General features: G+C 35.5%; 2 protein-coding genes across 8 annotated transcripts; both read left to right on the top strand.

Annotated features, from left to right (window-relative positions):
- Positions 1–3522: 3522 nt before the first annotated feature.
- Positions 3523–6512, top strand: LOC116026698 (ribosomal RNA small subunit methyltransferase-like). Of its 2 annotated transcripts, XM_031268059.1 has the most exons (3): positions 3523–3729; positions 4784–5122; positions 5273–6512. In XM_031268059.1, exons 2-3 carry the CDS (start codon positions 4799–4801, stop codon positions 6014–6016), a joined length of 1068 nt encoding a protein of 355 aa, XP_031123919.1. In that variant the 5' UTR covers positions 3523–3729; positions 4784–4798; the 3' UTR covers positions 6017–6512. The 2 variants fall into 2 exon arrangements, with proteins under 2 accessions (XP_031123919.1, XP_031123920.1); XM_031268060.1 differs by lacking the exon at positions 3523–3729 and having other exon boundaries at positions 4770–5122.
- Positions 6513–7419: 907 nt separating this feature from the next.
- LOC116027293 (protein WVD2-like 7) lies at positions 7420–12812 on the top strand. Of its 6 annotated transcripts, none has more exons than XM_031268833.1 (8): positions 7420–7620; positions 8189–8274; positions 8418–9131; positions 9286–9855; positions 10021–10085; positions 10165–10239; positions 11234–11330; positions 12326–12812. In XM_031268833.1, exons 3-8 carry the CDS (start codon positions 8442–8444, stop codon positions 12362–12364), a joined length of 1536 nt encoding a protein of 511 aa, XP_031124693.1. In that variant the 5' UTR covers positions 7420–7620; positions 8189–8274; positions 8418–8441; the 3' UTR covers positions 12365–12812. The 6 variants fall into 6 exon arrangements, with proteins under 6 accessions (XP_031124693.1, XP_031124691.1, XP_031124688.1 ...); XM_031268831.1 differs by having other exon boundaries at positions 8381–9131; XM_031268834.1 differs by lacking the exon at positions 7420–7620 and adding an exon at positions 7636–7839.
- Positions 12813–13205: the final 393 nt, after the last annotated feature.

Here is a 13205-nt window from a genome sequence, read left to right as displayed (position 1 = left end):
AATATTTGTGAGACTGTCAAATTAGGGGACAAATATGTCATTTTAAGTTCTATCTTCTCACTTATAACGCCATTGACAACATTAACCAAACAATTTCAGGAGTTTATTTACTCTAATCATCATAAGAAAATCTGTCATTTAGGACCAAACAATTTCAGGAGTTTATTTACTCTAATCATCATAAGCAAATCTGTCATTTAGGTTATGTTGTTCAGTGGATCGAGGTATTCATCAGAAGCAAATAATTTTATTTGCCAGCTAATTAACAACATATATTCAAAAGCGGCTACGACTTCAAGTGCAGACATGTCAGAATCGTTGGACGAGATCAGTTCAGACGGGTGGAAATCAATGCAAATGAGAAAAAAGTAGGGGTAATTTTGTAATTGTATTCATAAAGTATGTTTTCATGGTGTATTAAGTGATGCTGAGTGGTGCACTTATGAGTGTTTTGTAGTGCATTACCTCATGCTCTGTGGTGCACTACCAAGTGGTTGAAAATCAATTAAAAAGAAAAAATGTTGATGACATTTTTATAATTTTGTGCACAATGTATATTTCTGTGGTGCACTAAGTGCTAAATTGCTAATGTATGTAGTGCATTTATGAGTGTTATGTGATGCACTTATAAGTGCTCTGCGGTGCACCACCAAAAAGAAAACAAATATTATGAGCTCAATAGATCCGTTGAGTAGTACCATCGGACCAACTAGTCTATTAAACCCGTTGTTGGATTTGACACCTCCGTTGAATGGTGCAATACTAAGTATATTACAGATTAAGTGTACAACGTTTCACTCAAAAGTGCACCACACACTAGCACGTATTGCACCGTCAAAATATACATGTTGTAGAAAATTACAAAATTGCCATTGCGTATTTTCTCCTCTTCATTGATTTCAATCCGTTTGATCTCAGCTCATCCTACAATTCTGCCATGCCCGACTCGCTTTAAAACTAAATATATCTCTCACTGTAGCCCATTCATGAAAATATATACATATTTTTTATTAGCCCAAATAAACTCTCCACATTTGGTTATCTCAAAAAGTCAAAAACTTCTAGTAACTTTACGATTTTACAGGATGATCATTCAAATGGATTACTACGCTAATTGTCTCCTCATAGCGCAACATTCACCATAATGAGAAGGAAGAATGTAATTTCATTCTCCAACAAATTGAAAAATTCAGGTACCTCCGCTCAAGCGGACCACGCAAACTCTCTTTATCTTCAATTTCACAAATCCAAAGGTCAGCACATATAGAAAATCCAATGCTAATTTCGGGTGTATAAAATTGTGGGATCTATTTCTGCTGTAGTCATGTAGTAACGTACAATTTCTTTGTGTAAACATTAATATGTTATGCCTTTCTTTATTTAAAGCTACTACATCCATATTGTAAGATTTATTTTATAAATTTGTAAATAATCGTAATGAAATATTTACTGTGTCATAAACCACTACTCTGGAATTGTAAACTCTTTTAATTAAATGATAAAATTATATATAATCCATATTTGTTTAATGGGGCGGAACAAAAAAATAAATAAATAAAATGATAACTAATTGTGGTAAACAAATTAAAGTCAACGATTTAATGTGTTTAAATTAAAAGAGCAATAGCCATATTTATTACGGAGTAAATGGTAAAATAAAAATTAATTGTGGCAAACAAATAAAAGTTAATGATGTAATGTGACAAAATAAAAGAGCATGACTAAATGTGATCGACAAAGTCCTAATATATTATTTTTGTATAACTTTCAGAAGTCCTAAACATAATGTCGTATTTATTTTTAGAATAATGATAGGCAACTCTCCTAAATTATTTCATTTTGATGTAGTGATTAGGGATGACAATGGGTCGAGGTGGTCGGGAAGGGCTATATCCATCACCTAGACCATGTGATATTTTCTCCACTCTCATCCCACCGGGTACGGGTGTCCACTACAGATACCAATAACTTATCATCTTATTTTTTCTAAAAAATAATATTTAAATTACTTATACATAATAAAATAATAAAATACATTAGTTATACTAAAACATAAAATAATAGAAATACTCAAATATAATAATTAAATTGTTAATTTTTAAAAATAAACTTACTAGTTTAGATATAAAAATAATAATTGATCAAAAAAAATATAAAATAATAAAAAGTTACCCAAAATTTTTGAAACTTTTATAATTAACTATGTAGTTGTCCCCACTCACCCCACCCTACCCCTTATATAGCCTATTTATATATATATATATATATATATATATATATATATATATATATATATATATATATGTATGTATGCATGTATAATACATTTTTCGATATAAATATATGAAAACATATATAAATAACAATTGGTTTTCAAAAAAAAAAGATATAAATAACAATTGACTAGTTTGATATAAATATATGAAAATAGATATAAATAACAATTGACTAGTTAGTTGAGTTGGAAGGTGTGCATGTTTACTTAATAAAATGTGAGGGTTTGGATCTTTATAGTTGCAGGCATTCATCCTTCAGTGTAGGTTTTTTTATTCATTCCATACATAATTTGTAATGTATTTTCTATTTGAATTTTTTATCAAATTAATTATCTTTCATATTTTTTTTGGTAAGTCCATCGGGTCTTTCTCGTTTGTCTATGGTTTTTTCATTCCATATATATAACTTTTTTAAAAATTAATAATGGGATACGTAATTTATAATGTGTTTTCTATTTGAATTATTTTATCAAATTAATTATGTTTCATATTTTTTTTGGTAAGTCCACCGGGTCTTTCTCGTCCGTTTAACTGTCCGGGTCCACCCACGTTCGCTCTGAGAAGTACGAGAACTGGCCCAAATTCTTCCCCACAAAGAGAGCTTATTTGCCACTTGAGCTACCCCATTGGGTTATTATGTTTCATATATTGTTATTAATATTTGTATAAAGTTTTGAATTTTGATGTCTTTTATTTTTCGTCTATATCCAACAATATTTATGAAGTGTTTCATTTTTTAATACTACTGACTCTATTACAATGCAGTATATGTTATTTACTACTTTCTCAACCTATTAAACCACAATCTCCCATATAAGGGAGCAACTTGGTGTTACCTCTTTTATGTTTCGCCCTGGGACATTTTTTCTAGACCCGACACTGTATATATATATATGGTGAGTCGGGAGGGGTTCTAAGCGAGTTTTGTATATAGAACTCGAATAAAACTTGACTCGCTCCAAGTTTATTTTTTTTAAGACCCACCATGCACGGTTGCCCATAAAAATTCGATCCATGCAAGATAAATTATAACGGATATTCGCGGGACGGATTGAAATTACCCTCTCTAATAGTGATAGACTATTATCTAATTTATTTTTTTAGTATTTAATTAAAAACCAATTCATAAAACCTTATATATGTCTCTATGTGGAATTGAGAGATAATATTAGGAGAAATTTGGAGGGAAAATAGCTTCTTTTTATTTATTTTTTTATTTTATTTTTAGGGTAAACTTCAAGAAGCCCTTAAACGTTAAACCTAACCATTGGGCGTACGAGACTCCAGTCGCCATTGTTCGCAGGCCACAACCTAGCCGCAGGGTTTCGCAGCAGGTTGCCGAAGTCCGAACGCCGGTCGCCGGTCTCCGCCTCGCCAAAGCCCGAACGCTCTCGCTGCCTCGCCGAACTCCGACCGCAGGTCTTCGAATTCCAAGTCCGAACTCCGAAGTGAGGTATCAATTAATTCAATTCATCACTGCTTTGCCTTTTCTTGTTTCCGTTTGTGTCAGTGTGCATTTGTGTGTTAGCATGTTTATGTTTCTTGTTTTTCATTCTTGATTTGTGCGTTTCTACGTTCCATCGTTTACTGGTTTTGTTTTCTTTTATTTTGAATTAATTCTGCATTTCTGTATGACATTATGAAAGGGACAGAAATCACAGATGTTTGACTGTGCATAAATATATGAAATAACAAAAGCAGAATGATTATATTGTAGTGTGTTTTTATTCATTAATCAGAAATTCAGAACCATAATTTACAAATTCATAATTTTAATTCTTTGTTATTAGTTTTTGTAAATTCATAATTGTAATTCTTTGTAATCCATCCTTAGATATAAGGAACCTAATGCCTCTCTGCTTTGAGTTGTTATGTTACCTATGTATGATTAATGATAAAAGATCATAGGTTAGTAATAGAAAAGGTTTTATAGCTTCAGATAATATTCACATAAATTCTAGGATGTTGAAATGATATGTACTATAAAACCTAAATCTGAAGTCCAATGGTTACTTATAGTAGGAGTACTGAATCCCTTCGGTCAGATGATACTTGGAAGGGACCTGAAAATGACTTATAACATGGGATTAATATCTTTTGCTAATTTAGCTTAAAAATTTAGTTGGGCACTAGCTGAATGGAGAATTCTACAAATATGAATCAACTGTTTATATTCAGGTTTATGGACAGGCTTTTATAAGCATTAACCATTGCATACAAATTTACAGTTTAATGCTTAGATACATTGTAATATGTACAGTACCACCTTTAATCATAGAATCTTTTTGTGTTGTTCTGTCAAATTTGCCTTAGATTAGTAAAACACTTATTGACTTATTATGTATACGTACGTATGTTTAGTTTTAGATGTGACCTTTATCCTTTTCCTGCACGGTTTGGAACTTATTCATGGTTCTTGTTCTATGAATGTTATGATATATGTTTCTACCTATATTATCTCAGAAAGCCAAAAGCTGCTTTTAACCTTCTTAGGGTTTTCTCCTCAGAGCGCAGTATTCACCATGGCAGGAGGTAAGATACGCAAAGAAAAAAGTCACCGTGGCTCTGCTGGTGCTGGCGGCGCGAACCCTCACTACCAGGGCGGAATTCAATTTCATAAGTCCAAAGGTCAGCACATACTGAAAAATCCTATGCTAGTTGACACCATCGTCGAGAAATCTGGCATCAAACCAACCGATGTCATCCTCGAAATCGGTCCAGGTACCGGTAACTTGACTAAGAAGCTTCTAGAAGCAGGAAAGTCCGTCATAGCCGTTGAGCTTGACCCTCGTATGGTTCTCGAGTTGCAACGGAGATTTCAAGGAACTCCACCTAGTAAGCTAAAGGTAATTTCTTTTATTCAGCTTGGTATTCTACTGATTTTTTAACTGTATAGTTAAATGATTATGAATGTGTTGTTTAAAGGAACCAAAAAAAATTGGAATTTTAATAAATGGAATGCTATTAATTCATTTATCTATGTTATGGTCCAACAGATTATACAAGGGGATGTTCTGAAGTGTGATCTTCCATACTTTGACATCTGTGTGGCAAATATCCCATACCAAATCTCGTCTCCTCTTACTTTCAAATTACTGTCTCATAGGCCACTGTTCAGGGCTGCAGTTATTATGTTTCAAAGGGAATTTGCCATGAGGCTCGTTGCTCAGCCTGGCGATACTCTTTATTGCCGCCTTTCTGTCAACACTCAACTGTTAGCTCGAGTCTCCCATCTTCTAAAGGTAGGAAGAAACAATTTCAGACCTCCACCGAAGGTTGATTCTTCAGTAGTCAGAATTGAGCCAATGAAACCGTATCAAAATCTCAACTTCAAGGAGTGGGATGGTTTAGTTCGAATCTGCTTCAATAGGAAGAATAAAACTCTAGGTGCAATTTTTAGACAAAAGACGGTGCTTTCATTGCTAGAAAAGAACTACAAAACCCTGCAAGCATTGCAGATACCTGAGAATGGATCCTTCGAGGACACAGTCGACATGTCTTTGGCTGTATCAGCCTTAGGAGATACACTCGGAGACATGAGTATGGGGATCGACGATGGGGATGATGACAATGAGATGGATATGGATGATGGTGATGCTAAAGGATCAGATTTCAAAGAAAAAGTTGTGTCAGTTTTGAAGCAAGGGAAATTTGAAGATAAGAGGTCTTCCAAACTCACCCAAGTAGATTTCATGCACCTACTTTCTTTGTTCAACAAGGCTGGAATTCACTTTTCTTAGGCCTCTGCTTCTTTTTTTTTTGAGCGGTGAGGGAAATCTGCAGTCACTATTCGAGAGTGTGTAGGGGTAAATCCCGCCTTGTGACCCTAGTCAGCAAAAGACCGCAAGGAGGTAAATCAGTCTAGGTTGGCTCTGCCTTTTATCTATACATATTTGTTTGTGCGAGGAGGTTGGATACATATTTCTTAGCTCAAGCAGCTGGTTGGCATTCATCCATTTTTGGTCTTCCTACCAATATGATCTAAATTCAATTTTGGTTCCTTACTCAAGTTTTTGTATGATTATACTTATTATATATTATCACCGTCTTAGTCTTAATTGTCTGTAATTGCAATCCTGGTCTGGTCTATTTTATTGTGGACTCGACTTTGATAAGTTTTTTTATATGGAGTTTACAGGTTAAGGTTAATGGGTTTAATTGCATTAATTTGATAGGTTATCGGTTCACTTGTATCAAGTTGACTAGTCGAAATGTTGAATTGAATTTTTTTATGTAGTTTAGAATCTAATTATTGCGGAGTATTTAATGTATAATTCAAGTATCTAATTGACCATTTTTTGTTCTTAAATAAAGGGATGAAACTTAACGAGATTCAATTGTGATACCAATATATATATACCCCACCAGTACTTATGTTGATTTTACCTCATATTATTTAGAAAAAATAGTTAAATAAGTTTTTAAACTTTATTTGAAAAGCCAATTAAGCTCTTAAACTTTAAAAAATAAAATACAATTACACCCTTTAACATGTTATATTGAGGTAATAAAATCTAAAAATTGACAAATGATCATCTCATATGAGTATGTCTACTAGAGAAGGAGACCAATTAGTTGCCTTCTACCAAAAATAAATAAACAATTTTGAATTATTTAGATATAAAACAATGGCACTGAGAAGTGTGTCTGAATGATGATCTCTGAACCCCTTACAAAACCCTTATTTATAATATTTTTTAAGTAAAAGACATGGAAAAATAAATGAACATCAAGCCCACTTGCCAACCACCGCTCGACCCCCTACCCCACTGTATGCCTAGGGGTGTTAAAGTCCCTTAATGCCTGCGGTGACTAGTAGCGACTAATTAACCTTGTTGTTTGATGTACATCTATTGTTGGGCGTGTGGGTTTGGATATTGATTGAAATGGGAAGTCGAGTTCACATTAATAAAATATTAAATTTCTAATCCAATGGATATTGATTGAAATGGGAAGTCGAGTTCACATTAATAAAATATTAAATTTCTAATCCAATAGATCAAAACAATTGAAAAGTAAATTATTAATGCAACTATAAGATTCACTCTTGTAGATATATATAAATAAAGAGATTAAAGAGCTCTAGCCATGATGCAAAAGGAAAATAAAATAAAATAAAATACCTCATTGTCCCTTCATTGGAATTTGGAACCAAACAGCACATTAACTTGTTTTCTCTTTCTTCACTGTAGTTTGTGCCTTGCTGCCTTCTATCATCTATCTACCTTCCCTTTTCTGCTTCACATCTGCATCTACTTCTTAGTTTAGCCCGATCTGATCATTATCTCAGTTTGCCTGTCTCTTTCATCTACTCTTTGAATTCAATCCCAAGGTTTTGTTTTAGGTACGCCACCTCTCCCAATTATTTTATTCATTTTCCACCCTCTTCAATCACTGTAGTTTTCTTTCTTTGGTGAAATGCATCATTGCATTTGCTCTCCCTTTTTTTCTGTTCTTTTATTTTATTAAAACCCACAAAGATTGCAACTTTTCAACCTTTTCTTATGACTCAATTAAAGAAGATTTGTAGCAAAAAGGACATTCCACCTTTTGTACTTATTATGTAAGAAATTTAGCAACTTTGCTCATTATTTTTTTCCCTTTTTTTTTTAAATGTTGATGATGATGATTATTAAGGTTATCATTTTGGGTGGTTTCCAGAAAGACCCAGAAACTGACAAGATTTCTATTTTTTGGGTGGATATATAGCTGTTAAGAAGCTGTATGGATAAGGGTTTGAAGTTAAAATTGCAATTTTTCCTAGTAATGTAGGAACATAGCACATGGGGATACACTGAGTGGTGGCAGTATTTTTCTACTTTTGTTTGGTCTTTATTGTTTTGATCTGTTTGTTTTTCTTTATGGTTGAGTGAATTAATGCATCTGCCCCCCCGTGATATTATGGTGTCTAGATTCTGTGTATTGCTGTGGTAGATTGATAGCTCTAAAGCTTTCTTACCCCTTCATCATTGGATCCAACCTGTTTGTTGAAATTAAGGTACAAGATTTCCTTGTTAGAAGTTTTATGATGCTGGGATTTGTGTTCTTGATTGCTCTGTCTCATAATTGAAGGTTTAATTTAATGTTGTTTGTGCTATTTTGAGCTGAGCTTCTGCTGTTTGAACTTGATTGTGAAAGTAGAGGAAAAATTTGGGTGTGTAATAGATGATGAGTGAGTCAGCGGCTTCTAGTCGGGCGCTGGAAGTGTCGGTTTCGTTTGGGAAGTTTGAGAGTGATTCGCTATCGTGGGAGAAATGGTCTTCGTTTTCGCCAAACAAGTATTTGGAAGAGGTCGAGAAATGTTCGACTCCCGGATCTGTAGCTCAGAAGAAGGCCTACTTTGAAGCTCATTACAAGAAGATTGCTGCCCGGAAGGTGGACCAATTGGAGGAGCCGGAGAAGCTAGTGGAGGTGGAGCCTGATAATTTGAGATCCGAAGAATCATCTAAGCAGGAAGCTCGTTTCGAAGTGGTTGAAAATGGCTTTCGCCCGTCTAATGGTGATGAAAGATCTAAGGCTGAGGTTCAGCTCGAGCCTACTATAATTTGTCCTTTGGATAGCGAGATTGCTAATGAGTCAAACGATGCTGCTATTGCTATTGCTATAGATATAGTTTGTAATGAGGGTAGCCTTGTCGAGGAGGCGGCTAAGGAAGACTTGATTTGTAACGAGGGTAGCCCCGAAATAAGCAATGGAGATGAAATTGCCCGGGTTGAAGAGGGACAAGAAACTTCCCAAAAGAACCCTCGAGATGATGTCATGGTGGAACAGAAGAAAGTGGATAATGACAGCAGTAAATCGTCCGGGAAGAAGGACAAGAACCTCAAAGGACATATGAAGGCCAGTGACCGAAAGGTGAATTTTGGATCTTCTCTAACAGTTGGTTTTCGCTTTTCAGAGCCCTATCTAATTGACTTGATATCACTAGCATAAATGCATAATCTACCTGTTTGGATAATAATGGGCTTTTTTTTTTTTTTTGCTTTTGTTTTAAAAAACACACTTTTAGATACATCCATCTATGAACGATTCGACATCTGCTTGGACAAAGAAAAAATTGGCATCACCCGCTTTGAAATCTTCTAAAGTTACCACTTCTAGAGTATCCCCCGCACCATCTTCCAAACTCGGGTCTCCCTCTCTGCCCCCAACAAAAAAGGCAAACGGGTCATCATTGCAGGAGATCAAGAATACTCCCGTGACAAAAACCAAGAAACTAGCTCCTCCTAGGTCGGTTGTGTCTCCTCAACCTTCCACGAGGATTCAGAACGGGTCATCATTGCATAGGAGCAAGAATTCTCCCGTCACGGATAACAAGCGGGTAGCACGAACTTCTTTGCACATGTCCCTCAGTTTGAGCCCCGCAAATTCTGCTGCATCCCAAAATATGATGCGAAGATCTGTGATTACGGAGACTGGACCAGCAAAACCCGTGGAATCTCGTATTGCAATGGGAAGGTCTTTGATTATGGATAGAATGGGGGACAAGGAGATTGTAAAGCGGGCATTCAAGACTTTTAGAAACAGTTTCAATGAAATGAAATCTTCGGGTGATAAAAGCTATAGTGGATCGGGACAGGTTGGTTGGTTTATAAATGAAATCACAGATTATGCTCGTTATTCATTAATCTAGTCGATACTCTATACAGTTGGCAGTACAGTTTCACACGCACACATTATCGTATCTTTTCTAAATATTTTTCACCAGATATGTGAGAACTTCATTTCCTTTTTTGGTTAATAGATGACATCTAAAGGACCCGAGCAGAAGATTTCCACTTCTCTAACTCCTAGTGGAGAGAACGGAAGGTAATAGCGTGGATTGATGTGATCTAATCTTCTATTGTATACCGCTAATTTTATGGGAACAATTTCATCTATATTGTAGATTGGGGAAGCCAAATCAAAGAGTAACTACTCAAAAAGGCCAATCGGGAACGAAATCAAGTTCTGTTTCATCAAGGTCAGATTTTTGACAAATTATGTGCCCCCCGCCCCCCTGGCCCCACGTTATATATATCTCACAATATGTTTAGAAGCTGCATTGTTTTTTTTCTCGACACGCAATGATAGTGTGTTATCTTTCGGGGATTTGCTAAATTTTGTATGAAAAAGTCGACCTTTTCTCATATGTGGGATTGTTTTGAAAAGGAGGTCGCCCCACCTCTGTCACTGTCTTTTTTCAGTCAGCCTGGAAAAGATAATAGTGTAAAAAGATAAGAAATAGTCCCACTTGATGAAATAAGATGTACCGGTCTCCATTTATGGAGGTTTTGTTAATGTGTCTCTGGGCTCTACTAATAATAGCGAGCTGTAGATGTAAAGCTACTTTAACACTCAACTTTGCTCTAAAGCCTAACTGAAATTATGCATTGTGGAGCCTGGTCTAAAAATTATGTGTCTGCAATTGATATATTCTGTACTTCCAGTTAACCGTTTCTATGCCTGTAAATAAATTGAAGGCACATAACTTGTTAACTACAAACACATAAATTATTAACTACAAGTACATAATATGTTAACTGCAGACACATAATATGTTAACAATATATTGTGTATGTTGATAACATATTTTGTATCTGCAATTAACAGTTTATATATCTGTAGTTAACATGTTATGTGCCTTAAATTTATGGGAGATACAAAATATGTTAACTGCAGACATATAACTGAAGGCTATTTTGGATCAGGGTCCACAATGCAAGGTAGACCTTGGTCCATGGTATAATTTGTCATTGTGGCACGGCAAATTATTTTGTGGACCTAGGTCCAAAATACACCTTGCAAGGTGGACCCGGGTCCTTGGTATAACTATTGATTGTGACACTAGTTAGAATAATATAATAAATGGGCTCCCTTTTTATGCATTAATGAATTTTTACCACCCATTAATTAGTTGTCTCATTTTTTTGGCGTTTTATAGAAGTGGAATTCTAAATTACTCTATTTGGGAACAGGGCACCTATGGATGCAGGTGTAGAGAGGAGAAAAATGATTACGAACAAACCATCAATTGGCTCGACAAATGATGGAACCAATGAAATATTAAAGAAGGTTAGTACTTAGTAGGTAGCATCCTCACCCCATAAGTATCGAGAACCATTTTAGAAGTAATGCAGATTCGAAATCTGAAGAGAAAAATGAATTGCTTGGTAGAACTTGCAACATGGCTTTTGAGGGTAAATATTGAGTAATGGAATGAGTACGTTAGGGGTGTCAATGTAAGCTGGCTCGCCCCACTGCGGGTTGTAATTTTTGTGGGCCTTTGTGGGCCGGCCCGCGAAACCCGCAGGCTAGAATTCTTCAACCCTAGCCTGCATCATATGGGCAATGCAAGCTGGCTCGCCCCACTGCGGGTTGTAATTTTTGCGGGCCTTTGTGGGCCGGCCCGCGAAACCCGTAGGCTAGAATTCTTCAACCCTAGCCTGCATCATACGGGCTCGCAGGCCATCTTCAAGAATTATAAAAAAAATTATTATAATATATTATTGTATATTCTAATAATTTAACCTAAATAATATTTGATTCTTCTTTGTTTAGAAATTAGAAAATTTTAATTTTTTAATGTTTAGTATTATATATTGTTAGCCCGCGAGGTCTGCATTTTCACGGGCCAAAAATTTTAGGCCCCAACCCGCCCCACCGTGGGGCAATTTAGGGCTAGCCCACGAGGTCCGGCCCACTTTGACACCCGTAGAGTATGTTATACCTGAATCTCCTCCCTCCCTCTCGATTAAGGTGTGATCAAGCTAGAAATATTTAGGATAGGTCTATCTCTTGACACTTGAAGGATTAAATTATGCTAGATCATTATTTTCAATCTATGGTATCAAACTTTCTTCAAGAATCCGGCAAGTTACTCTTGTGGAAATTTATAGCTGAAGTTGGAGTAATTGTACCGAGTAAATTTTATTTAGCATTTATATGCGCTATGCGCCAACATTTTCAATTTGAGGTCAAACCGTCAAAGTGAATTCTATTGGGGTTTCCATTTCTTTTGAGGAAAATATTTATTCCTCGTTCTCTTAATCCTCGTTTCAAAATTGCAGGAGGGTGCCAAACCTAGGACACAACGTCCCATCAAATAGGTGAAAGAGTGTACGAAACCAATGTACAATATTCCGAGTAGAGCAAGAGAGCTTGGATCTTCAGCACACGGTATACTTATGGCATATATGCACCTCGGGTAAACACCATTTGATAATATAGCAAAAGAAGTCAGCATAATGTTTTCCAAACTGTAATGCCACCCTTCACGCTATGCCACCCCTATCCTTTTGTGTAAAAATGCGTTTGTATGAATTATTGTGTGTCGTCTTCCCCGCTCTTGCAAAGTGTTTGATATATAGTTGGGAATTAGGGATGGGAAACTGCTCGAAAAATTTCCGAGTTTCAGTTAGTGAGTAGAGATGCAATGGGTTGTCAACGCAGAGCTCATGGATTAAAGTTATTGTAAGTCATGGTTAGATTTTGTAATTGATTCCATTCCATGCAAGAGCATGAATATACACTTCTGAAGAAGCCTTTTTTGTTTTTTTTTTTTCCCTTATGCGGCTGCATTTGGTGCAACTAAAATGCGCAACTAATTATATCATTAGATACCCTTTATATTGTCGGGTGTAATTTATATTGTTGCTATGATATATGGTGACAATTTAATAATTATAACAAACTTTAAATACACCAAGCAATATTATAAAATACATTTTCTAGAGGTAGTATCTGTTATATACTTTTTCAAACATTTTCAGTTCAAAAAATTTAAACTCCCACCACTAGGGTTCGTACTTGTGACTACTTATTTGGAATGGTAACTGGGATGACATCAAACTACAAAATACACTTGGGTGTGTTTAGAAATTTGGAAAATCATTTTTGAAAACCATTTTCTGGATTTTTCAGTGTTTTAGATGCGTCTTTTGACAAAAT

This window comes from Ipomoea triloba, chromosome 8, assembly GCF_003576645.1.
Source record: "Ipomoea triloba cultivar NCNSP0323 chromosome 8, ASM357664v1".
Taxonomy (NCBI): Eukaryota; Viridiplantae; Streptophyta; class Magnoliopsida; order Solanales; family Convolvulaceae; genus Ipomoea; species Ipomoea triloba.
This window is presented reverse-complemented; position numbering and strand designations above follow the sequence as displayed.